The 25,433-nt window shown below is 52.0% G+C and overlaps 9 protein-coding genes across 9 annotated transcripts; 5 read left to right on the top strand and 4 right to left on the bottom strand.

Annotated features, from left to right (window-relative positions):
- Positions 1–1,815: 1,815 nt before the first annotated feature.
- Positions 1,816–3,480, top strand: NECHADRAFT_101499 (uncharacterized protein; the record flags this gene model as incomplete). The annotated part of the gene is made up of 2 exons (XM_003043857.1): positions 1,816–1,881; positions 2,095–3,480. 2 exons carry the CDS (start codon positions 1,816–1,818, stop codon positions 3,436–3,438), a joined length of 1,410 nt encoding a protein of 469 aa, XP_003043903.1. The 3' UTR covers positions 3,439–3,480.
- A 23-nt stretch (positions 3,481–3,503) lies between these two features.
- Positions 3,504–4,066, bottom strand: NECHADRAFT_48148 (uncharacterized protein; the record flags this gene model as incomplete). The annotated part of the gene is made up of 3 exons (XM_003043730.1): positions 3,504–3,745; positions 3,791–3,844; positions 3,901–4,066. 3 exons carry the CDS (start codon positions 4,064–4,066, stop codon positions 3,504–3,506), a joined length of 462 nt encoding a protein of 153 aa, XP_003043776.1.
- A 793-nt stretch (positions 4,067–4,859) lies between these two features.
- NECHADRAFT_84508 (uncharacterized protein) lies at positions 4,860–6,523 on the top strand (the record flags this gene model as incomplete). The annotated part of the gene is made up of 2 exons (XM_003043856.1): positions 4,860–4,971; positions 5,040–6,523. 2 exons carry the CDS (start codon positions 4,860–4,862, stop codon positions 6,521–6,523), a joined length of 1,596 nt encoding a protein of 531 aa, XP_003043902.1.
- Positions 6,524–6,864: 341 nt separating this feature from the next.
- On the bottom strand, positions 6,865–8,058 carry NECHADRAFT_48027 (uncharacterized protein; the record flags this gene model as incomplete). Its single annotated transcript, XM_003043729.1, has 1 exon — positions 6,865–8,058. One exon carries the CDS (start codon positions 8,056–8,058, stop codon positions 6,865–6,867), a length of 1,194 nt encoding a protein of 397 aa, XP_003043775.1.
- Positions 8,059–8,728: 670 nt separating this feature from the next.
- On the bottom strand, positions 8,729–9,328 carry NECHADRAFT_48010 (uncharacterized protein; the record flags this gene model as incomplete). Its single annotated transcript, XM_003043728.1, has 3 exons — positions 8,729–8,795; positions 8,852–9,198; positions 9,251–9,328. The coding sequence occupies 3 exons, from the start codon at positions 9,326–9,328 to the stop codon at positions 8,729–8,731; spliced, it is 492 nt and encodes a 163-aa protein (XP_003043774.1).
- Positions 9,329–10,385: 1,057 nt separating this feature from the next.
- On the top strand, positions 10,386–14,871 carry NECHADRAFT_96021 (uncharacterized protein; the record flags this gene model as incomplete). Its single annotated transcript, XM_003043855.1, has 5 exons — positions 10,386–10,424; positions 10,589–10,989; positions 11,039–11,699; positions 11,751–14,773; positions 14,829–14,871. 5 exons carry the CDS (start codon positions 10,386–10,388, stop codon positions 14,869–14,871), a joined length of 4,167 nt encoding a protein of 1,388 aa, XP_003043901.1.
- A 328-nt stretch (positions 14,872–15,199) lies between these two features.
- NECHADRAFT_71570 (uncharacterized protein) lies at positions 15,200–17,161 on the top strand. Its single transcript, XM_003043854.1, has 2 exons — positions 15,200–15,566; positions 15,628–17,161. The coding sequence occupies exons 1-2, from the start codon at positions 15,486–15,488 to the stop codon at positions 16,966–16,968; spliced, it is 1,422 nt and encodes a 473-aa protein (XP_003043900.1). The 5' UTR covers positions 15,200–15,485; the 3' UTR covers positions 16,969–17,161.
- A 147-nt stretch (positions 17,162–17,308) lies between these two features.
- Positions 17,309–21,200, bottom strand: NECHADRAFT_96020 (uncharacterized protein; the record flags this gene model as incomplete). The annotated part of the gene is made up of 2 exons (XM_003043727.1): positions 17,309–18,535; positions 18,582–21,200. 2 exons carry the CDS (start codon positions 21,198–21,200, stop codon positions 17,309–17,311), a joined length of 3,846 nt encoding a protein of 1,281 aa, XP_003043773.1.
- A 2,680-nt stretch (positions 21,201–23,880) lies between these two features.
- On the top strand, positions 23,881–25,124 carry NECHADRAFT_96019 (uncharacterized protein; the record flags this gene model as incomplete). The annotated part of the gene is made up of 3 exons (XM_003043853.1): positions 23,881–23,895; positions 23,952–24,732; positions 24,784–25,124. 3 exons carry the CDS (start codon positions 23,881–23,883, stop codon positions 25,122–25,124), a joined length of 1,137 nt encoding a protein of 378 aa, XP_003043899.1.
- Positions 25,125–25,433: the final 309 nt, after the last annotated feature.

Genomic DNA, 25,433 nt, shown 5'->3' with positions numbered 1-25,433 from the left:
TATCTTTGGTGTCCACTCCCATCCAAGTGTACATGTTGCGCCCGCGGAGTGGGCGGCGGAGTGTGAAGCTGGTTTGCTGTATTGAATGAAGAAGTGCAGTGATCCATGGATCTAACTTCCATCTGGGGTTCCAAGGTTGTCCGGGGGGCACACAGTTGATGGAGCCGGTGGGTCTTGTGGATCATGGGTGGACCGCGGGTAGCTTGGTACATAATCTTTAGCGGGCAACACCGCAATGGAGCATGTACCACTGGGATGTAGGCTGGGCTCAAGCGGGTCTTGGCGTGGAAGAGAAGACCCACAACTTGCAACGTCTGCGATTCTTTCGACCGGCGCGGTTCGCAAACAAGCATACCTACATGGACACTTCATGTATACGTACCGCATGAGATGATGCGACACAAGAGGTTATCGACAGTGAATCACTGTCACTAATCCCGGATCCTGGTCAACTGAGCACATGGTGTAATGAGAGATTAGTGGAGAGGTGTCAATTGCCCATCACAGTTCATAAGAAATGACGACTGGTCGTGACGCCCGGGTACGGTATGGCTCGTCTGTTACTTGGAACTTGAAGAGGGAGGGAGTGCGAAAGCCGACTGACGCGATAACATATGCAGGTGTCTTTGCTTCGGTGTTGGATCTGGGGTCTGGGTGTGCGTAGTCCTAGATCTCTAGGTAAGGAAAGATACCCAACCCGGTCCGTAACACCCCATGGCGCAGCATTCGGTATCCATTGCCTCTCATCTTTCCAGGCCCAGCCGAACCCGCGGTCGAACCTGCAGTGCATCAGCAGTGCCCACCCCCTCCCTCCCCCGAGTCAAGGTAAAGAAACAGCAGCAGATGCAGGGGTGCGCAACCGCCGCCAGGTACAGAAGCGGTACGTACTGCTGCTGAACTGTCAGCCTTCAGCATGCGCACGCAACCTCGACGTTTCTTTGAGCAAAAGACTTGGCTGCAGGTTGACCATTGTCATTTCGGGTAAGAAGCGTAACGCCCTGCAAGCAAAGGGTCCTCGAGGGATGTACAGTAACGGTGGCATTGAACCTTGAGGCTTGGTGATCTTGTTAGAGCGTTGGACTGTTAGATTGTTAGGTTGTTGGATTGTTAGAATGTGCAGCACAGGATCCCTCCAAGTGGGTCGGTTCCAGCCAATGAAAAAAGAATTACAGAAATCCTCCGATGAGATAAACTTCCAGTAAGATACTACTTCGCCCTCCGGTGCAAGTACCTCTTAACTGCATTCGACCTGCAGATTATGACACTTCAATGACTGGCCGACGCGTTATGTCGACGCTCAATTTCAATATCACATAGTGGTCATACAGCCTAAGTAGAATACATAAACAGCTGTCAAAGGATGTTAATTTTTTCTTTTCTCTGTTTTTGGAACAGCCTTACTTCTCCAGGCATCCACCACTACTACAACAGACCAGACGGTTCACCAATCAGCACGTGCCGGATAAACCCATCCGGGAGACTTGACCAATCTCAGCCTTGATGGCAGTTGAACCACTCAAGCTGCCTCGCACAATGGTTGTTTGTTCAACGCTTTTGCATCTTATCAGACCACCGGCCGTCATCTCTTGGTCATGCTCCAGGATTTTCAAGTATCTTCTCTTGTCTCCACGGTTGAAATATGAGGCCGCTCTGAACGTTTAGGAATTTGGTTGACAGAAACACGTGGCTGTGCTCCCTCACTAGCCACATCTCTTCAATAATCCTGGCCTGACGACCAGGGGGGATCCAGATCCTTGCAAGTCTGCATCCATCCCATCCTGCCCCAACAAGAGCCGTTTCAACAAATGCGTCATCATGTACGCACTTCATCCCTCAAATTCTCTCTCATCACCAGAAAAAACTGCATCTGTATTGTCAAAAGTTAAAGCCTAACAAGTCCGGTAGACCCGGCATATTCGGAACCTCATGATCGGCACCTCGTTTGGCGAATGGATATTCATCCGCCTGTCTGTTGCCTTCTTTCGCTACACTCCTCTTATTTACATCTTTTTGATCGTGCTGCTGCCTCTTGTTGCGCCCTTTTCCATCGCCTTTCCGCTTATTTGCGTGCTTCTTGCGGCGTTACTCGCTGAGGGGACGTTTTACGCCTTCATCTATCGGCCGTACCTGAGACGGCTTAAACGGAACGCCGTTCACCCGTCACCGTTGTCGCGCGAAGAGCGGAGGGTGTTGTTCGATCGGTGCTTTAGGAACGTGTCGTCTCCAGAGAGTTATCTGACGTGGTGGTTTCTGGGCGCTGACCCTGATGATATTCGACGGGACAACATCAAAGAGTTCCTCCTCTGGGCTTTCTTTGAGCGAGGCGATGGTTCCGTTGATGAACCAGATGAGGCGGTGGACGAGGAGCTCGAACAGTATGTGACTCTGCTTGAGGAACGACTTGGACGAAAGATACCGAGTGGTCGAGGAAACGTCCAAAGTCTTCGTCTCACTCTCGATAAGATCACGGCAACGTATCGCGGCCTTGCCTGGTACGTGATCGTCTTCTTCGTCGATCAACTCACACATCTCGCATTCCTCTGGCACGGCTTCGAGTACTATCGTCGTCCTCGATCATCTGCGATTCGGGTATTTCCTCCGCGTCCGCAAGAGTTGTGGCCGGGTCGGACATCCCCCTCCTCTCAGCTCAGTTACTGGCACCGTCCTCACACGGCCGAGGGCCAACTGCCCGTCGTCTTCTTCCACGGCATCGGAATCGGGCTCTGGACGTATGTGCAGTTCCTGGCTGGTCTTCACAAGACGGACGATAAGAAGAGGAGCGTCGGTGTCATCGCCATTGAGATTCTACCCATTTCGTTCCGCCTCACGTCTGCCATCCCAGACAAGGCTGAGTTCTTGTCCCAGGTGACAGCGATCCTGGACTACCACTGTTGGGAGAACGTCGCGCTCGTGTCGCATTCATATGGATCCGTTTTGACAACCCACATGCTGCACTCGCCCAGTCTGCAGCATCGTGTTCCCTCTGTGGTACTCATCGACCCTGTTACAATTATGTTGCACCTCCCCAATGTGGCGTACAACTTTACACGGCGCAGGCCCAAGAGGGCCAACGAGTGGCAGCTCTGGTACTTTGCAAGTACCGATCCAGGTGTTGCGCTCTGCCTAGGACGACATTTCTTCTGGCGAGAGAATATCCTCTGGAAGGAGGAGTTGCTGACGTCTCTGGGAGACAGCGGCTTCAAGAGGGACGTTGCGGTGACCTTGGCTGGCCGAGATCTCATTGTCGACACTGCTTCGGTCGCGGAATACTTGGAAGATGATGCCGAGACTTGTGTGGAAGGTGATGAAGGTGGAGTACAAGTGGTCGTGTTCCCGAAGCTAGACCATGCGCAAGTGTTTGACGACGCTCCGAGTCGCAAGACTTTGACCCAACTGGTCCGATCGAGATGTAAATCGGGAAGGCTGGCACTTCCATAGTTGCAACATTGGTAGAGTACCCAATAGACAAACGCTTGCAAGAATACATACTATATCAAGAACCCTCATTTACGTGTCTTGACCATGTCGCCGCCCCAGTCAGTCAAGTCTGCTCGTAAAGGAGTTGGCCCGCCTTGAATGACGAGAAAGACAACATCCTCATCTGTCTCGTTCTTGATCTGATGCTCGGTCCAAGCTGGGACAAAGGCAAAGTCCCCGGGTGATAGCTCGTGATTTTTGGGGTCAGAGTCCACTGACTCACTGACGGCCAAGATACCATTCCCAGAAACGGCGTAGAAGATGGCGTCTATAAGGTTAGAATGAGGTTTAAAGACAAGAGGGAGGGAATTACCTTGTTCGCTGTTGTGACGGACGGTTGAGTTTTGGTGAGGTCGCGCCGTGAGGACTATACCGCGTGAGAACTGGTGCTTCATGAGCCTGGATGAGCTCTCATATTCTCACCTGATACACACATCCTGTCGCATTTCCCAACGACGGCTGGCCGCTCAATAACGGGCCCTTCAACAGTCGGGTGAGTCGGCTCGAGCTGTTTGGCGCGGGTTATATTGGCAGAGGCGGGCATTATCATCGGAAGAATCTCCGAGATAAGCGGAAGCAACGCGCTCATCATGAGTAAGTTGGTGTAAGCCGGTTTGACTGGTGTAACGGGTGATGCAGGTGAGAGACACTCTGAAGGTTCGAGACGTGGGGAATAAGTTGCAGGCGTGAGATTGTGAGCAGAAGGATTAAGATGTGATTATGAGCCTTTCAGTCGCTGAGTATTAAAGGTATGGCGCAAAGTAGGAAATGAGGCGAAAGATGAAGGTATTCCCATGTGGTGATGAAGCTCAGATGACGTCGACAAGTGGCTCACGAGACTGAGATCGACGATGCGACGAGCGAAACAACGGTCTTGGGGATGACACTCAAGACGCAATAGATTATGTTGGACCAAACCAGAGATCAGGGCACGGTTGCAAAGACGAGCGGGATGACCTGATGACAAAGGGGCAAATTTGGTGTTTGTTGTTTCCGGCGCTTCGAGATGTCGAGCCCAAAGCCGTTTAGTTGGGTACGTACCAGCAACCAAGGCCTTGAACTGCCTCATAATAAACATTGCACAGCACAACAGTTGACATAAATAATAGTGAGACATTTGTGCATGTCCCCACATAATATGCGTTCTTATTTTTGAACAGGTTCGTCAGTGTTAGGTGCCGGCGTCGGAGCCCGCAGGTGCCGACCCCCGCTATATCGCCCTACGTACATCCTCCCGTGATATCACCACCTCATCTTCATCACACCTAAGGCAGAAACTCCCCCTCGCTTCTTTTCCATCTTGGCATCCGGGAATAAACCCCCTTCTTCTTCCCTAGAAAAGATCGCCGCGACCCTGCTACAGCTCTCATCGTCACCTAAAAATGTCGGGTCCTAGCGACGCTGCGTCCGTGCCCCCTGGACCAGCTGCGATACCTCAGTCTGCGACGCCGAGCTTTTGCCCAGACTTGCTCGGGGAAGGATCAAACCCCACCGGTAAGTTTCGATGCGACGCTGCTTCTGATTCGGGTCTGTCTCTTATCACCAGCTAACCCGTTCAGTAGATGACGGGAATCCATCAGAGTCGCATTCACCAACATCCGGGGTCTGCCTCCTTCTGGATCTTCCCTCGGAGCTCATAACCACCATCCTCTCTCACCTGTCGCCTTTGGAACTCATAGGTGTATCCGAAACATGTCGCGAGCTTCGAGAGCATGCGTTATCCGATGTTCTTTGGCACCCTCTCGTCCAGGAAAACGTCCCTGATGTGACCCTCACTAGCCCTCACCCATGCTGCAGCTATCATGAGCTCTACGTCGCCCACGACCGTCTGTGGTTTCTACCCCGCCACAAGATCTGGTTCTGTGATCGCGATCTCACCGGAAGGGTCATGCTTGTCCGGTATGATCCTCGCCGTGGATGCATCGAAGGCTACCAACTGCTGGCGGCTCGTGGACGGCCTGACTATTTCCAGTGGGAAGGCCACCCCAACGTTGTGATCCACGACTTTAACCCTCAGGTCAAGCTTCATCTCGACAAACCCATTCTTCAGTTCCATGCCAACGTGGAGACGGACGTGAGCAGGTTCTTTAGCCGCCCTGATGCGAACCGATATGCGGATGAAATGCCCATGGCGTTGGAGGATCGTGTCGACGGCATGTTTAGCAACTTTATGCTCGCGCGTGAGCTAGAAAGGGATATAAGCGAAGAGATGATTTCTGAGCGCTTCCCCTACAGCCAAGTATGGCCGACCCCTGCGATTCCTTCGGATCATCGCACTCGTGGTCAACCGAACTTTGTCGTCACCGGCTTACCCTTCACTGCCCCGTACGACAGGCCCAAGCGAAGGGAAGAGGTATCGGAAAAGTTGTTTCACATTCGCCAGTGGATGGAGATGGCGGGCGGCATGACTCGCCTTGGCCGGGCTGCTGGGTTGACGGGTATCGTCAATGTTCTTCGCGAGTTGCATCCATCAGCTGTTGGCGGTTTACCCGGGATGCATGTTGGAGAAGAGTTGATTACATATTCGACACTCGACCCGAAGCTTTATACGCCCACGCCTTTGAAACCATGGAGAGGAATCTATGCTGGCGACTATAGCACCCACGGATGCGAGTTCTTGCTCATACATCAACCGGACGATGAAGATGATGAACTTTTGACGGACGAAGAGCTGGGCATTGTCCGCTTTGAGATAGAATCGGATCAGGAGTGGGAGAAGAGAAAGGCCGTGGCTCGCACCCACCGAGGACGACTCGAAGCCATCAAACTCACCGGTGACCCCAACGTACCACGCGGCGAACTCTCGTTTGTTGCAGAGGATCTCGGACCAGGAGGTTTCGTCGGCGAAGCCACCGATCCGCACTTTAGCGGTGCGAGGATTGTCAACAGCAAGGGGCACATCTCCGACACGGGCTTCACCTCGAGCAGCTATATCGACGGTCAGCTCATCCTCGTCAGTCATGACCGCTTGGCTCATCATTGGATTGAGTTTGGGCACGTGAGCTGCTTTCAGAGGGTGGACATTGATCAGTTTTTGAGGGTGTGAGCGAGATTGTATTGGCTTGGTGGGAGGGCCACAAAATAGACCTAGTCTCATAATGGATTTGATGGGCGTACTGAGTACAAGTAGTACGGAGGTGTTAGGGGGGCAAGTCTCTAGGAGAATGCTGGTCTGTTCAAGGCTCCACGAAGCAACGATTCGGGCTGTAATAACATGTAATAAATGAACCTGTCTCACGCACTATTGTTGTGTCCTGTATGAAGTCTATTCTTAGTGTGACTAGTCTCATTCATCAACTTGTAGGCTAAACCAACATGGCAACGATAGGCGACTTGATCGAGTCCAGCTATGCCCGTCTCTTCTAATAATTAATGACCCATCATCCCTCATGACTGTCTCTTGGCCTCGGCCCTCTGTTGTCTAATAGTCGTACTACTAATCTTTGCCGCAAAATCCTCCGTCTTGCTGACATCCCCCTCCCCAACCTCTGTCGCATCCAGCACATCAATCTCAAACACCTCTAGCGGCTTCCACCCCTTCTCCGCCCTGCGATCATTAATCGCTTTCCCTCCGCTTCGCGTCTCTGCGGACACGACGATGGCGTCGGCGTCTTCCTCGTGGATTGGTGGGCCGAAGGGGTCGCGGAGGATTATGCACCGGACGAGGATCCTTCCGTCGCGGAGGGAAGCTACTAGTTCGCCAGGTTTGGATGTCGTTGGGGGTTGAGGAGCTGTTGTGTCGTACTCTAGCAGTGTGCTTAGGAAGGATAGCACTGTTTGTACACGGCTGTCCCAGGATTGAAGCTCTTCGGCGTACTTCTTCTTGGCGAGGAGCTCATCGCTTGATATGCCGATGATGAGGGTGCACGTCTCTGTAGATTTTTTATCCGGGATTGCCAGGAGGAGGGCGGAAGTGTGGAGGAGTAGTTTGTGACCTGGGTGAAGATGATCAAAAGTCCCGCCTAGACAGACAGTTTTGAAGCCTCTCTGGAGGTCTGATGATAGAGTACCAGGCTCTGTCGTCAAACTGATGCCGCCTTCGATAGCCACGAGCTGGCTCTGTGTAAACGTCTGCTTTCCCTCCGCAAATTTGAGAAACAGGGATAGCAACTCGTAGCCCGTCTCGCAGCTTGGGTGGTAGACAGTCTTCCAGGGTCTCCTCTTTGTCGCAAAAGCAGCAATGTCCAGTACAGCAGTGCAGTTGGCCTCATACCCGCCATCAAAGTCTGGCTCATACCGTCTCCCAAGCGCATGATCAACAAGAACGACTCTAACATCCACACTCCCCACCCCGGCTCCAACATCAACGGGGATGTCCTCCTTTGCGCAAATGACTGAGATGATGGTGTACAGCCCCGCAAGGAGGGACTGCGCCGTGGACCAGCGGATGGACTTGACGCGTGGGGCCGGACCCTCGAGGAGCGGGAGGGCGAGGGCGATGACGAGGGTTTGAGGCGTGGGAGATGATTTGAGCTTGAGGAGGAGTGAGGTTAGGGTATCACGGTATGCGGCGGAGAGTGTTATGGGAGATGAAGGACGGGGTGGTGATGGGAGGAGGAGGAGGGATGGTGTAGATGACATGATGAGCGAGGTTTATCGATCGGGTCCAGGTAAAGGAATTGCGCGCTCTAGAAACTCAAGTGCAAATAATTGATAGATTCGCGGGCTTTTAAATGAGAAATTGCACGTATTGTTCAACTCATGATGAGAGGTCAAGAGTTGTCGTTGTGACAGAGGTTCACAGCGGATTGAAGCCGAGGTTGTACCCCGCTATTATCATTACGTGTACTTGCATGGCATTTCTTGAGTTCAAGGCTGCAGATACAAGCAAGCAAACAACAAGGACTTTACATAGGTAGACTCTGAATGTGCTTGTTTAGATTCGGGCTCAGAATTTTAGAGATGTAATTGCTAAAAAGCTATTGGCTGGCACACAGATTGCATAGGCAAAAGGACAAGCTTGGAGCCAATTTCTTGGTATATTTTGCAAAGGCTATCACAGAATGATCCAGAAGATTGCAGCCCATCAGACTCTATCCCTAAGGGCATCTCGTGCTCTATTTCAGATACAATGCATATTCATCAAGATATCCCTTTCGACGCCCGGCGTCTATACCCTGGACCCGACCTTTTTTCATTCTCCCCTCTCTCGTGGCGTGATCTGGTCTGGGCTAGGGCTGTCGGCGCATGGCTCAGCATGGTCGTAGTTTTCAATTTTACTTTTTTTGTTGTGTCGTGAGTTGGTGGTCGTTTACTTGGACTTGGCCTTCTCGGCCTGGGCTTGCTCGTAGATCCAGTCGTTCAAACCAGCGCGGTTTCTAAATCATAAAGTTAGAATCTCCCACAAAAAAAAGGTACACCAGTGATGACTTACCGTGCAATCTCAAGAGCATAAAACTGCATCCTCGGCACAAAAATAGCCGTATCCTCTTCATACTCAACCTTGGGGCTGTTCCTGACCATGGTTCCAAAGTTGTAATCATCAACCGTCTTCTCATACGCCATCATGAACTTGCGCCATCGCTCCTTTCCAGCCTTGCTCTTCATCTCGTCCTCGTTGACGGTGGCGGCGGGGTCGAACTCGGGAAAGGCCTCCTTGAGGTGCTCCATGATGTCGTCGTCAATCTTTGTCAGGCGGAGGGTGGAGCCGCGGACGCGTTCGAGGATGGCCCAGTAGGTTTGCATGTGCTGGACGGCCTTGACGGCGAACTGCTTCTCGATCTAGGAAGTGTCAGTTTGTGTCCAGATGAGTGAGTGCTGGTGGGTGCCTTACGTCTTCGTTGTTGCCGGCGTTTTCGGCGTCAAAGTTCTTGGGGATTTGGCCGCCGGCCATGCTATCGAGGGGATCCATCTTGATGTTTTAGCTGTAGTTCAGCGTGTTCGAGTAGCGATAATTGAATGTGAGGTTATCGTCCAAGTTGTCGTTGGGCAAAAACCTTGAACGTGGGGCAGATGTTTGATGGAGGGGCAGAGGAAGAGGAAGATGTGGGGGGATGATATCAGCGCATAGTGCATGCGCCTATTGACACTGTGTGAGTGACACTGTACGGATGGTGCCTACGAGAAGTTGGTGGATGCTTCATGTTTCTGGTAGTAAACCCCAGCATCATCTCGTCTTGCCCTCAGTTGTCGCATTTCCTTTGAGTCTATTGTATCGTATACATCTCGTACTATCAGTCTTGATAGGGGATTTCCTCGTCGCATTTTAGTGATGCGCAACAACAGTCGCCCAGGTCCAAGAGTGGCGACTATCACGAAGAGCTTCACGTGTACAGCCTCCACTAATAACACCAAGCCATCAAAGACTCGTGCCTCATTTTATGGTCAATATTACTATCCGAGAAGTCATTGATTAAACTCGCAATTCTTAACCCATCTTTCTGTTCAATATCCGCATGCGACATTGGATGTCATCAACCCAGCGTTGCGCATTTCACCGTGATCGCTCTTCACAGCTGCAAGGGGAGAGGTTGGCATGACTGACAGGAATCTTCTGATATAGGGGCCAGATTCGACCTGTCAGATTTTCTACATAGTGTGGTTGAGGTCAAATGTGCCACCAATGTTGAAGCAAGGGGCTGCAACACCACTGCCAACACCACTCAAACTAATAGCCTACTGACATCGGGTCGGCTCGTCGGGATTTCCAAGGCCCCGAATTCTCACCAAAAGCCTCAATATTTCCCAGTTTGGCAGGTCGGGGCTTCTATCCTCCCGCTTCCGTGTGTGATATTCACCGTTGGCAGCCTGAACAATATTTCCAACTCGCTAACGCAAAGAACAATACTAACGCATCTTCATTATAGTCTGTGCGCCAACTTCAACCTCAGTTTGGCAACATGACACCCATGTCATTGCTTGATATTGTTCTTTGTTCTTTACCAAACTGGTGACAAATCTGCGTCGTCATGTCGGCTACTGAAATGTCTTTCATCGCGCTTCAACTTGTGCTCTTCATGATATACATATTTGATCCAGATTGAATTGCTTCAGATGTCGAATGTCACAACAAGTTTCTTATGAGAAGATGCCCGACATCGACATGGCTAATATGGATTCTCAAGCTCCTATCAACATGGACTCTCCCAACTCCAATCCTCCAGCTCAACAGGCCGCCAAATCATCATGGCGGCAACTCTTCCTCTTCACCAGAAAATCCCACACAGGAGCCCTCATCGCCGCCATAATAGCGGCCGCCTTCACAGCAGCCTTCAAGACCGTCCTAGCCATCATCCTCGGCAAGATCTTTGATGTCATCGCCGGCTTCGGAAACGGCTCCCTCAGCAAATCGGAAACCTTGTCCGACATCTCCATGTGGTCTCTTGTTCTTCTCGGTCTTGGAATCGGCAACTGGATCGCTAGTACCGCTTTCCTTGCCCTCTGGGTCGTCTTTGGGGAGTTGCAGGCTTGCAGTGTTCGGCGGGACATGTTTGCTAGTTTGTTGGCAAAGGACATGGCTTGGTTTGATGCGCAAACGGAGGGGATTTCTAGTCTTCTTGTTCGGATTCAGACGTGAGGAACTCTGCCATCTATCCTCATCCCAGGCTAACATGTTCGATAGACAAACTCGAGAGCTTCAACTCGCAACCTCCCAAGTTCTAGGTCTTCTCGTCTGCGACCTCATCACATCCCTAGGCTCCCTCGGAATCGCCCTCTACTACTCTTGGAAACTCACATTGGTACTCCTGGCCACGCTCCCAATCTCAGCCATCATCCTCTCGCTCGCTACACAGAGACTCGAACCCGCGATTCAAGGTCAAAAACGAGAAATTGCAGCTGCTTCAAAGTTTGCCGTCGCTTCCATCACGGCGATCGATCTCGTCAAGGTGTTCAACGGATATGATCAGGAGGTGTGGCAGTACTATCCTGCCATCAAGGCTGCAGCGAAGCATTACCTCGTTCAAGCACAGTGCAACGCGATACAGATGGGCTACGTCGCCTTTTGGGTTGTAACAATGTTTGTCGTCGGATTCTGGTATGGCGTTTTTCTTGTCAATGATGGTCTTCCTCCAGGCCATGTGTTGACAACCTTTTACGCCACTCTTGCATCGTTCCAGGGCATCGAAGCTCTGATGCCGCAGTGGTTGGTCATCGCAAAGGGCATGTCAGCTGGCGGGTTCCTGTCGAGCATCACGTTGGATTTGAGAGGCGGTCGGTCTGTCAAGACCATGACTGGCTCATTGAAGCCTGAGAGTTGCATCGGTGATATTGAGCTCAACAACGTGAGATGCATTCCCCTTAGGCCCCAACTGATGAGTACTAATCAAACCTAGGTGAGCTTCGCATACCCTTCAAACCCAAACCAAAAAGTGTTGAACCAGTCCGACTTCTTCTTTCCCGCCGGGGAACTGACTTATATCGTCGGGCGGAGTGGCTCAGGGAAGAGTACACTCGGTAACCTCATAGTCGGCCTCTACAAACCCGCAACTGGCCAAGTTCAGGTGGACAACCACCCCCTTCGAGTTCTCGATCGACAATGGCTACGAGAGAACATCACCTTAATCCAGCAATCCAGCATTCTTTTCAACGAAACCTTCTTCAAGAACGTGGCATTCGGCCATCGTAACCCCGATGAAGCGACGCGATCCGAGGTGATTAGTGCCTGCGACGCCGCACTGCTTCAATCTACACTCGCAACCCTTCCTGAAGGAGTTGATACATATGTCGGCGCTGATAGCTATAACTTGAGTGGCGGACAGAAGCAGAGGCTAGCGCTCGCCAGAGCTCGACTCCGAGATCCTCCTGTGCTCATCCTTGATGAAATCACGAGTGGTTTAGACCAGGTGAGCAGAGCTCTCATCATGGACGCTATTCGAGACTGGCGACGCGGCAAGACGACAATTATCATTACACACGATGTGTCCCAGATCGAGCCTGATGACTTTGTCTACGTGATGGATAATGCGTCTCTTGTCCAAGAGGGCTTCAGGCGAGACTTGGAGCGGCAAGTCGATGGCGTATTTGCCACGCTTGTATCAATCATGCCAGGCGAACCAGAGACGCCAATAGAAATCACCATTACATCTCCTGAAACACCAATCTCGCCGGTATTCCCTCTACCAACAAAGGCATCAAGGCTCTCTCAGTTGCTTGTCGGAGAATTAGAGAGACGGTCCCTCAGTCCGGGCCCAACAGGTCTATCGCGACGTGTTTCTCTTGGAGCAAGCACAGCAGCAGCCCTTCGCCTCAAGACAGCTCAGATCTGGGAATCCGAGACCCCCTTGCAACTTGAGCGGCCAAAGTCGGTAGCCATCAGCTCACCAACGGCGATATTTGAGAAGCACGACATAGCGCTCAGGAGTCATAGCAGTATGGACGTCACCGACGATTTAGAAACAGCAGATTCGGCAGTTGATGAACCACGATACGTGTTTGGAGGAGCCGATCGTCGGAGGAACAGGTCAAAACTCAGATTGGCCAGGCTCGACGAAAAGACTACTGCAGACAGCATCGGCAGCGAATCTAAGAACCTCCCTCCGCCCATGTCTCTGGTGGCCATCCTGAAGACAGTTTGGCCCGCGCTCGGATCTCGACATCGAATTATTCTCATCCTTGGAGTCTTGACGTGCTTTGTTGGAGCTGGTGCCATTCCCACGTTTGCATATTGCTTCGCACAACTCCTGGGAGTCATGTGGTCGCCAGGAAACAAGTTGGCTGAAGGGCGAAAATGGGCCATCTATCTCATCATCAACGCCATAGCCGACGGATTATGCACTGGCGGTGGTCGTTATCTCCTCGAAGTTGTCGGCCAAGCCTGGGTCAACACCATCCGCGTCGAGGCACTCAAAAGAATCCTCCGACAGCCCAGACCATGGTTCGACAGATCGCGCAACTCTCCCGGTCGCATCAACGAGTGTCTGGATAGGAACGCCGAGGAGATGCGCAATATTGTTGGCCGATTCGTGCCCATCGTCATCGTCGTGGCTGTCATGATCTCGGTGGCCGTCATCTGGGCAATGGTTGTCTCATGGAAGCTCACCCTCGTTGCTCTCGCTCCTTTGCCGGTTGTTATGGGCTCCGTCAAGGGATATACGATTGTGAGCGGAAAGTGGGAGGCGAACTGCAACAAGGGGGCTGAAGATTCGAGTGCGACGTTGACAGAGATCTTTCTCAACATTCGAGTCGTGAGGGCGCTTACGTTGGAAAAGTACATGAGTAACAAGTATCTCAAGACTATTGCTCACACTCTCAGTCTCGGGAAGAAGAGGGCGGGATACACAAGTCCTTTATTTGGACTGTACCAGTCGCTCAACTATCCCCTCACCGCGCTCGTCTTTTACTACGGAACGGTGCTGCTGGCGTCTAAGCAGCAGATCACAGCAACGGCCGTGGTGCAGGTGGTGAACCTCCTCTTGTTCAGTATAGGCACGTCGACGAGCATCCTCAGCACGATCCCGCAGGTGACAATGGCTCAAGCAACGGCAGCCCAGATGCTGGGTTATGCCAACATGCGTGTGCCACCGTCGGCACAGACACAGGCGATGCGGAAGCCAAGTACACCATTGCCAGTGCAGTTCAACCAGCTCGGGTTCTCGTACAAGCCTGGCTCAGAGCGACCAGTTCTTCGGGGGCTGTCGTTTGATGTGCATGCTGGAGATTGTCTGGCCATCGTGGGTCGATCTGGGTGCGGAAAGTCGACCGTCATTTCGATGTTGTTGGGCCTCTATGAGCCGTCGCAGCCTATGGTCCTTACGGGGGCATCACCGCTCACTTTTGCTGGTATCTCATATGCAGACGTCGATATCGAGCATCTCCGGTCGATGATGGGATACGTGCCACAAACACCATTCCTCTTTCCAGCCACCATCGCCGAGAACATTGCCTATGGTCTTGGTGAGCTCTCCCCATTACGAAGGATCCACAACCTCAGGTCTGCAGCGCAAGCAGCTGGTCTTCACGAATTCATCGTATCCCTGCCGGAAGGATACAACACGAGGGTCGGCGATGGCGGACAGGCTCTTTCAGGCGGACAAGCACAACGGTTGAGTATCGCACGCGCTCTAGCAAGAAAGCCACTCCTCCTCGTCTTGGATGAACCCACCAGCGCCCTCGACGCAGAAAGCTCCGAGATGATTCGACAAACAATGCAAAAACTAGCCGACAAGTCGAGACGAGATCGTCGTGGAATGGCAATCGTGGTGGTGACGCATAGCAAGGAGATGATGGCGACTGCAGACCGGATCGTGGTGCTTGAAGACGGAATCAAGGTCGAAGAAGGGACATATCATGGATTGATGCATGCAAGAGGGCCTTTTGCGCATTTGATAGGTAGCGGAACTTGGACGGGAGATGAGTCGTCGAGGACTAGCGGTGGTGGCGGAGAATTTTCCGGTGTAGGCGGCGATGAAAAGTCGTCATCTTGAGGGTCGTGATAGCGGATATCGTCGATATTAATGGTGTTGAAGAATTTCCTTGGATATCAAATACAATCATTCAATGATTGTCTCGAGTCGTTGCATCTTGTACCACCTTGATTGATAATACAACATCAATCGGTGTCGCCTCCGTAGCGCATCTATAAATCGCCACCATGTGTTAAGTTGGTTGTTGTCTCGTTGGTTCGCGCGGACTCACGGGCAAAGGGAGAGACCGTTTTCCTAATGTATTCCCCAGTCACGGGATTTCGGGGTCGGGATGCTGATGTAACTCGTCCGAAACCACTTAAGTAGAGTCCAAGCCCCCGATAACCGCGGGGAAACCCACTTCCCGGATTAGTGATCTTCTCCCAAGTCCCTCTCACATACTAACAGTGACACCAAAGCAACAAACATTCATTCCAGGCTGCTCAACAATACGACTACTTCAGAGCGCACGTCCATTTTTTTCTATACATTCGATTGCTGAGTAATTGATCTGCCTACCTTGGAAAGAGCCATTGGTTACTTGTCTACGACGCGCCCTTTGATATCGGATGTTCAAGTCCGGCCAACATCTCTCACCTTCAAAACACTAAACACACTCACATACTCACTCAATCACATAAACGACAAATATATCCAATCGCCTAAATGTCAGATAAACCACTTCCCGCCAAGCGGCGGGGTCGTCCCTCTTCAAACACCCAAGATGTCGACGAAGCAACTCTCAAGGTGAAAATCCTCCGTCAACGAAAAAACCCTCCGGTGGATATTCAAACTTACACACATACAGGCCCGTCGCGAGCGTAACCGAGAAGCTCAAAACATCTTTCGCAGACGTAGACAAGCCGCAGAAGCCGCGCAAGCAAAGCGCGTACGTCGCTTGGAAGAAGTGGTTGAGGAGATGAGCTCCATCTTCATGGCTTTTGTCGACGAGGTGCTAGAGACCGAGGCGGTGCTAAAGAGTCAACCCGTTCTCGTGGGGAGTTTGAGGAGGTCCATGGCTAGGATTTTAAAGTTGGCGCATGAGGTTGTTGGGCCTGATGATGGATGTGAGGGTGTCATGATGAGTGCGCTCCCGACGAGGGAGAAGAGTGATGAGGATGAGGACGAGGATGACGCGATGGACGTGGAGGGGAACAGGGAGGAGGAACCCGCGAGGTCGACTTCGGAATGTTTGAGCACGTCTCCTGATTCAAACGACGACACCACTACGACATCGGATTCATCGCAATCTTCAGCTCTAACCGTTCCCCCCAAAACACCACAACCAACCCTCATCCTTCAAGACCATCCCTTCCTCAAACCCTCTCCTCCTCCACAGCCTTTTGCCTTCACACCATCTACGCCCACATCCATACCCCCTCAAATCTTTGCCAACGGGTGGATGGGGAATACACCAGCAACACCGATGCGCACCATCGACTTTGTCCCCTCTCCCTCATCCCCTCTATCTCAAGATTCCTTCACGTACCGCCTCGCTAGGGCTTCACTCACAATCGCATATCTCTTTCTCAGCAACGACCCGCACATCCGCTCCATCACAGCCCCCGAAGCTCGTCTCTTCAGCAATCCACTCCGCGGCAAGGCAAGAGACGAGATGCTAACGCGGCTCCGCTGGCTCCTCGGTCCCGGTCGCCCCGAGATGTACCGAGTCGTCGACCTCCCCTACGGCCGCTACGGTCCCCACGTCTACTCGCGCGCAGAACTCAACCCCCAAACTATAGAAGACGTCGGCTGGCCATGGCCTTCACAGCCCGCAGGTTCACAACTTTCCGGCCTGAGCAGATTCTTCAGCATCATCGGCGTAGAGAAGCAGCTCCTCGCCCTAGGCGCGAGAGTAATCGATCACGAGACCCTGGAACTCAACCTAACCAGTCCGCCATTCGCCCACTGCCTCACGGATCCCGGCGCAGAGCAACCCGCAAGCTGGAGCTTTGTCAACTGCTTCCCCTTCCCAGCCGAACAGCAGCAAGCCAGGTCCAAGTCAAAGTCCGACATGGCTATAGTGAGGCTTAGCGCCGGAAAGCTCGTGTCAAGTCTGGCGCTAAGGGCCGTGTGCCTCATGCGAGGGCCGGGGTTTCCGAGGGATGAGATTGGGAGTGCTATCGAGGAAGCCATCATCACGACATGACAAGATGGCATTGGGTAGGATAATCAAGAGCGAGGGATTAGACGGAAGGCGTTGGAGGATCAAGATAAAGGATACTTGGGTAGAACGGAATGACCAGGCTCATCTCAACTAAACGGGCTTCATGAAAGGCAACATATTCAACACGGCATTTATTTATTAGGTGGCAGTGGAATTATTGATTGATTCCTTGGCTATTAAACAATCGCAACCTGTATATTGGTATCTTGGTTCCCTCTGTTTTGTCCGTCATAACGTCGTAACCCGTCATATCAGTACAATTATATGCACATTTCCGGTATGTATCCTTCTCTTTCTATAGTCAGACCAAGAGATCAGGTCCTCATCTTCTCTTAGATCTCAACAGCGCCTCCCATGTAAAATGCCTCCTCCACGACTGCTGTTGTTGCTGCTGTTGTTGTTGGCGAGGTTGTTGCTGCCCTTGTCGTCGCTGCCCTCGAAGCGATTGTCTTCTCAAAGGTTGAGGCCGTCGTGGCTTGTTCAATGCCACAAATCTCATAAACCGGGCATCTTGGCTTGGCGGTATCGTAGTACCATCGCTCGTTCTCAGAATGGGGTCGTCTTTGAGTGTCTTTGGGTGAAGCTCCAGCGTGGCACCAGCATATTCTCGTCCCAGCTTGGCTGCCTCCACGAGACCAAGTAGGTCTATCTCTCTGGGCTGCTTTTCCGTCTCTTGGGCTTTTCTCCTCCTGTCTGAGCTCTCTAGCGCCTCCCTCTGCTCCGCTGTCATAGGGGTCTCATCCTCTTCGGGTCCTTGTGTCAAGTGCATCCTGTGGAGAATGTTTTCCACGTGTCCCATCTCTTCAGGTCCTTGTTGCTGCTGCTGTTGCTCTTCATCTGTCTTCTTGCGCCTGCCGCAGCAAAACATCTTCGAGAGGAACGCACGCAATGGTAGCCAGATAGCATACCACGCGTGCGAGATCACCGTGAATAGATCTTGAACGAGGCTATCCGGGATTTGGCGAATCAACGCACCCAATGGAATCGACATGATGCCAAACAGCAAGCTCCATCCCCATTGGGCACCTGTAAGTGGACTGGTGTCGAACGCTTCACCACCCTTAAAGATGATGACGAACTGGCCCGCCACCGTGATGAGTTGCACTCCAATGAACCATGGATTGCGCAGGATGCCCTGGTAGTAGATGTCGAGTTTGTTGTCTACCCGGCGGCAGTTGTGTTGGTTGAAGAATTGCATCCACACGTAGATGTTGAGCACCAGAGTCTGAAGCTTCTCAATCTCAAACTCAGTGTCGGGGTTGAACAGGTCCCACCCAGCATAATGCACAGTGAAGACGACTGCCAGTTGGTAGATGGCCTGGCCAAGGATCATCTTCCACATGGTGATGCTGACAATAGGGGCATTGCGGGGCTCGGGCTTCCGCTTCAAGAAATCCGGTGAAGGGTGGTCGGTAGCATAACCAAGCGAGGCGAAGATATCCATGATCAGGTTGATCCAGAGCAGCTGAACCACAGTAAAGATGGCATCGCCAACAAGCTCAGAAACAACCGTAATGATGCCTGCAGTAATGTTGATAGTGAATTGGAACTGGCCATCATTAGCTTGGCACTCATAGAGCGGACGGGAATCTTACCTGGCAGAACTTCTTGACCGCATCATTGACTGTTCTTCCCCAGGCCAGAGCCTTGACAATTGACGCAAAGTTATCATCGAGCAGGATAATCGAGGCCGCTTCCTTGGCCACCTCTGTGCCCTGGATGCCCATTGCAAATCCAACATCCGCAGCCTTGAGAGCCAGGGCATCGTTAGTACCGTCACCTGTCACAGCGACCGTCTCGTTCATGCGCTTCAGGTGAGTCACGAGAAGCAGCTTATCCTCAGGGCTCGATCGAGCAAGAACTTGTAGCCGTGGGATGACGGCGTCCAGCTGCTCTGTAGACAGATCTCGAAACGTAGGTCCGTCCATAGCAATACCACCAGCTGTGTAGATGCCGCACTCGGCCGCTATCGCCTTGGCCGTCAAGAAGTTATCTCCCGTGACCATGCGAACAAAGACTCCAGCAGCTTGACACTGTCGAACAGACTCAACAACCTCAGGGCGTAGGGGATCGCGAATTCCAAACACACCAATACAGATCAGTCCAGATGCTAGCCATTCGAGGTTGATAGCATCCGGATCGTCCTCGGGACCCTCAAAGATGTCCTCTTCACTGAAATCCCGATAGGCCAAGGCCACCGGTCGCAGCATTCTACAGGCGTAATCCTGTATGGTGTTGCGGAGGCTTTCACGATCTGTCTCTGACATACGGACAATGGGTGTTCTGAAGGTGGGATCCGACACAATGAAGGCACTATACTCCAACACAACCTCTGCAGCACCCTTGACCAATAGTCGATATCGACCGTTAGGGAGCTTGATGATAACTGCCATCCATTTCCGAGACGAGTCAAAGGGAAGAATGGCGATGATTGGGTTGTTGGCTCTCTCCTCAGCCAAGCAACCCATACCCAAGTGTTCACGGCTAAATTGCAGTAGAGCTGTCTCTGTGCTTGAGCCTACAAAGGCCATAGAGCCAGAGTCGTCATTCTCAAATGCTGTCGAGTTCAGCGCGATACTGTCTTTGATCAACCTCTTCGATTCTGGTGACAATGACTTTGCGAGATCCACCGAGCTGTCACACTTAATGGTCGAGGCGCGGGACATGGACGTATCGGGGTCAGGAGTGCCAAGGTCGGTATCGTCAAAGTAGGACTCGAGGCCGACGCGTCCAACAACGACAGTCATCTTGTTCTGGGTGAGAGTACCTGTCTTGTCGGAGCAAACACAGGTTGCATTGCCCATGATCTCACACGATCGGATGAGTCGCACCAGGTTGTTGTCTCTAAGCATACGCTTTGCTGCAAAGGCTAGCGCGATCGTGACATTCAGGGCCAGACCCTCAGGAACAGTAATGACAACGACCGTGATGGACAGGATCAACACATGCAAGAAATCCTCAGCCTTGTCTGAGGGACCTCCTGTCAGGTCCTTCAGCCTGATCATGAAGCGAATAAACAGGATCAGGAAGAAAAGAGATCCAGCAATAGCACCGATGACAATGAGCTGTTTACCAAGACGGCCGAGCTTGGCCTGCAGTGGCGTCTCCTGAACATCATCTCTCAGGGACATGAGAACGCGGCCGTAGGTAGAGTTGACACCGACGGCTGTGACAAGATAATGGCCCACACCACGGGCAACCGTAGTTCCACTTAGGATGAAAGGGTCGGCTTGAACTGTGTGGAATGGATCATAGTGGTTCGGGACAGATTTGTGAACAAGTTCTGACTCTCCAGATATGGCGGATTCATTCATCTGAAGACTCGAGGCTTGAACAAGAACACCATCCACAGCCACCACATCACCAGCTTCGAGATGCATGATATCACCAACAACGACATCATACACGGAAATGCGCTTCAACCTTCCCGAACGCATAACCGTTACATCTCTTTGCTGCTTGCGCTCATTGACCTTCTTGAACTTGTGGTTTTTTTGCCAGTCGGTGGCAGCGCTTGCGATTATGATGACGAGGATAGCAACAACAATAGTAACACCATCCACCCATTCAACGCGCGAAGAATCGATTGACTTGTCGACCGACTGGTAGATGCCGATGGCGAGCGATATAGAAGCCGAGATGGTGAGCAGGATGATCAGTTTGTCGTTGAACGCTATCCAAAGTAGCCTCAAGAAAGATTTCTGAGCTATTTGGGGAAGACGATTAACGCCAAACACTCGTTTTCGGTCGGCATAGTGATTATCGCGATGTTCGAAGAGGCCATTGGGGAGTAGCGGCGACGGTGGAGGGGGCGAGGCTGCTGAGAGAATAGGAGGTCGTTCTAGGCGGCCAGAGGCCACAGCCTCGTCAAACGTAACAGTGCCATCGAGGGTCGTCTCGTCGGCACTGAGACCGGATGATATGTCGGTGCGCAGACCTGCAGCCAAGCCCAACAATCCACCAAAGGCGCGAAGCGCGGGAAGACTCCTTGCAGTCACAAGTTTGTGAAGCTGCGTAGGAGTAAAGGCGAAATTGTTCCCCTGAATAGGTTCATCGTCGCTGAGGTCGAGGGAGGAGTTGTCGTCGTTGGTGAGCTGAGATGTCATCTGGTCGTCGGTCTCGGGTTGAAGTTGGAGATGGTGTCGACCACCCTCAATTGATGATTCGCCGGAGCCGCCATGGCGTTGATCAGGAGCAGGTGTGATTTCGTCCATAGATGAAGAACACAGAACCAAGTCAGAAAAGGAAGCACCAGAAGCCGGGTTGGGCGCTGTGCCACGGGGAAAAGAGAGGGAGAGAGACCAAAAAAGAGAGGAGAGAACGGAGTCGGATCGCGACCGTTGACTGTGGAGGAAGCGCTGGAACCGGCCGCGTGGGGGGGTTGGTGTCGGACCGGAAGGGAGCAGCGGGCTCTGTGACTCTGTCTACCCCAAATCAGTTAAAGCGTCAATAAAGAGCAGCAGGAGAATAAAGAACCTTAAGAGAACTTCGTCATTTGCAGGCCGGCCCCACTGCGGAATGACCTGGAAAGCATCTCTGACTGGCTGCTGATGGTGATGCCCTTGTTGACAGACAATGAGGATGGCCAGCTAATGCCAGGTTATCCGCTATGTACGGTTCCCCCAGTAAGAAAAGTCGGAGAAACCTCGCACGTCGACGCTATTCGTCTGCCCTGCAACACACAGGACGACAGTCTGTGGATCAGTGCTGCTTGGTGGGTTAGGAGTTTGATCAGTGCACCATTTCCATGGGTCGCTGTCCATCATCTCGGGGACGCCGAAGCAGAAGCCGAGCAGGCCCTGGATTCTGGTCTTTTTGATCCTCTTGGCCTGCCCGTCGTGATGTCTGGATTTCTTGGCTGCTGCATATTGTGCCGATCAAGAGAAAGAGGCCGACCTAGCGCATGCGGCATGTCAGCGTCGTCGTCATCAGGCTTGGCGGCCGAGAGTCGTGTATCCGGATATCATCTCAACGGAGCGAAAGATGATGTGAGGAGCCGGCCGAAGGTGCCGAGAAGGCTTGATGTCTGGTGATTTGAGGTGTGTCTTGTGCAGTGAGAGTGCCTCCTTCCTCAGAGCAAGATTTGGCAAAGCTGGGCAAAGTCTTGGCGTTGAGGGATGCCAAGAGTCCAGTCTGGTGGCAACGGTCGTGCCTTCCTCAGAAAGTTCAACTACCGATTCTTGATTCTTGCTCCAGTCCTGCTGCGCTGGCCATATTGTGAATATCCAAGATGGGTAATAGCACAAGTCTATGGGTCCTCGTCTATTATCAACATGTCTATCAACGGTAGTAGTTGAAATGAGGTTGACATTAACACCCTGAACCTCAGGATTTAGACGGGTACAGGGGAGAGGTATCCATGTGCAAGCCCGCCGTTGGAGGAAGGGACAAACCTACAGGACGCCTGCCGGCACTCAAATCCAACAGCAAGGAAAGTGCATCCCACAGCATAAAAAACCCTCGTCAAAAAGAGCAAGAGACACAGACACAAACCACGTGCCCCCAGCACAAAAGTCCACTCCCTCCGCTCCGCTCCATCCCGAAACAACCTCATGATTCTCGTGGGGAGGCCTCACACTCACTCACACTCACACTCACACATGGACATGGACACATCCGCCCGCGTCCACACACAAACCACCAAATGCAGAGCGTACACGGGCACAACCAACGTACAACAAATGTCATGATTGCTACCTTGTTCTCTTTTTCCTCACTTTGCACCACCTTCGTATTCGGCACACAGAACACATCACATGACACGGCTCAAGACATAGCATTGTTCTTGATGTCTTCTGCGTTATGAATTGTTCATTGACCAGGGTCCTCCAAGACTCGTCTCGTCTGCAGTAGCCAATTGACTCTCCCCCCTCGTGATTCGATCGCTTCGGTACCCTGCCGGCCGAGACATGCTACCTCCAGATCGCTTTGTCGATTCGGCGAGTGCCATTTCCAGGGGCTTCGAGTTACACGGAAGACGATCGGGAAGCCGACTCTTGACGTATTTTCTTGCAGAGGCCTTGACGGGTAACTTGTTCAGCTTTGGGGCTGCGAGGCTCACAAACAAGTGTTTGTCCGAGTGTACGAGGAACCTGAAGCTGGTTATGGCTCAACGAGACATCCAAGACAAGTTCGACTCATATCCAAGTCTGGTCCCTCCTTCGCGAAACTCAGGGTCCTCAGCGGCCACATTCCTCACCTAGTTCCCGAATATCGATCGCATGTCAAGACATGGCCATGTCTTTCGCTTCCGTCTAGTATGTGCGTGGTGTCTTGTATCAGCTTGTTTGTAGATGAGATTTTTGGTGATAAGACTGGCAACCCCACAAGGCTTTGGTGTCACTTCTGGTTTGACCTCAATCCCCAAACCATTCGGATATTGACAATCTAGGCAATGGCTTTCCGTCAAGTCCCATCATTGTCCTTCGTTCACTCCACTTTATCCCGATCCTTATCCACAGTCTCGGTAATGGTTCGTTGATGGCCCTGAGGTTAACATCCAGTATCACTTGTCTCATTTTACTCACATCCCCGGAGTCCTATCCACCGGATCTTCCCTCATATTCCAGTCTGACAAGACATTGTTTCCCACATGGCCCTTCCCAGGCAGGAGGTCTCATGTGTGACCCGTCTACGCCAAGAGTCTCAGAGTCTTGGTGTTTTGGCATGGACTCTCCTCTTCGATCCGTCTGTCGACAAAGATTAAAGGTTGCATCAGCCGCGCTCGAGTTCGAATAGATCCTGTCAGGGCCTGCAAGAAACTAGCATGTCGGCATCATGCAGCTCTTAGGATTCCTCCTAGCGATTGCCTACCAAATGTTTCTCGTTCCTGGGACACAGGCCCGACCACCCTCCTTTACAGCCAGATCAGAGGAGCTGATTGCCCCCAAAGTCATGATCATATCAATGGTTCGTCGTTCCTACCTCGGCGTTATAGCACTTCGTTTGCTCATCCGCCTTGACAGTGGTCCCCAGAGGCTGATGTTTGGTACGACCGTCTACCATATTCAGGACTTGGTAACTTGACTTCGTCATGCTATCACTCCCCTGGACTGTCTATGCTCTTCCCATCGACTTGCTGTATAGAAGGCGGTGCCATCTGCCTGCAGACAGTTGGCGAAGGGGAGATAAACTCTGCGGCATCTCTCATGGCCCTTGTTTTGTCACCCAGATTCGACTTCAGCAAGACCTACTTTCTCCTCGCCGGGATAGCCGGTGTCAATCCCAAACACGGCACTCTGGGCACCGTGGCGTTGGCCCATTACTCTGTCCAGGTCGCCCTCCAGTATGAGATTGACCCTAGGTCGCTCCCCTCCAGTTTTCCCACGGGCTACATCTCGTATGGCCGCAATCAGCCTCACGAGTATCCTTTCATCACATATGGAACTGAAGTATTTGAACTCAATGCCCGACTTCAAGATGAGGCTTATGATCTTGCTTCCAAAGCAGAGCTGTCAGACGCTGATGGGCCGCGACAGTACCGCTCCCTGTATGTCCGCATGGGCGAGTCATACATGGCTGCCTCACGACCACCAAGTGTTGTAAAGTGTGACACAGCTACCAGCGATGTATACTACTCCGGGAGCAGACTCTCAGAGGCATTTGAGAACACGACATCAGTCTGGACCAACGGGACTGGGGTCTACTGCATGAGTGCACAGGAAGATAACGCATTGCTCGAGGTCTTGGTCAGAGTTGCAATTGAGAAGCTCGTTGACTTTGAGAGAGTCATTGTCCTCCGAAGCGGTATGACTGTTGACCTTGTTCTACACGAAAACGTCTTGCTGACAACACCAGGCTCCAACTTTGACCGTGCCCCTCTTAACCGATCCGACCTTGAGCATCTCACAGATTCTCAGCAGAACGGCTTCTCCATCGCCATCGACAACATATACAATGCTGGTGTCAAGATTGTCGAGGGCATCGTCGAAAACTGGGACTGCAAGTTCAAATCGGGCGTCAAGGCGGACAATTACGTGGGAGATATATTTGGCAGTCTAGGCGGAGAGCCAGACTTTGGGTTTGGAAGCCTCACTCGTGGAGAGCGCGTCGCTCCTGATGGTAAAGATACTACTTTGGCGATGAAGGAGATGGACAGACGCAAGTTTTTGACTCAAAAGTCGTTGAGAAAGGTATAATTCGGGTGACGTAATGTTGGCTGTGAGGTCAGTATGTGTTTGAAGCGTTGCGATTGGGGTGGTCTGCTTTCATTTACGGTACAACGTGTTGGCCTGTTAAATTCGGTTTCTAGGGTAATAGTCCGAAACGCTGTAATTTCTTTTAAACTATTGTTCCAACCAGAACCCGTGCAAGCAATGCTCTATGTGAGAACACGGTAGTACTGCCTCTTTAACGTGATGGTGGTCCCTAAAGAGCAAGTTATCACATCAAGGGCCAGGCTTCAACTATAAAGAAAATACAATAACCTGAGAGCAAAGATTAAAAGA

This window comes from Fusarium vanettenii (assembly GCF_000151355.1).
Source record: "Fusarium vanettenii 77-13-4 chromosome 9 genomic scaffold NECHAsca_27_chr9_1_0, whole genome shotgun sequence".
Classification (NCBI taxonomy): domain Eukaryota; kingdom Fungi; phylum Ascomycota; class Sordariomycetes; order Hypocreales; family Nectriaceae; genus Fusarium; species Fusarium vanettenii.
This window is presented reverse-complemented; position numbering and strand designations above follow the sequence as displayed.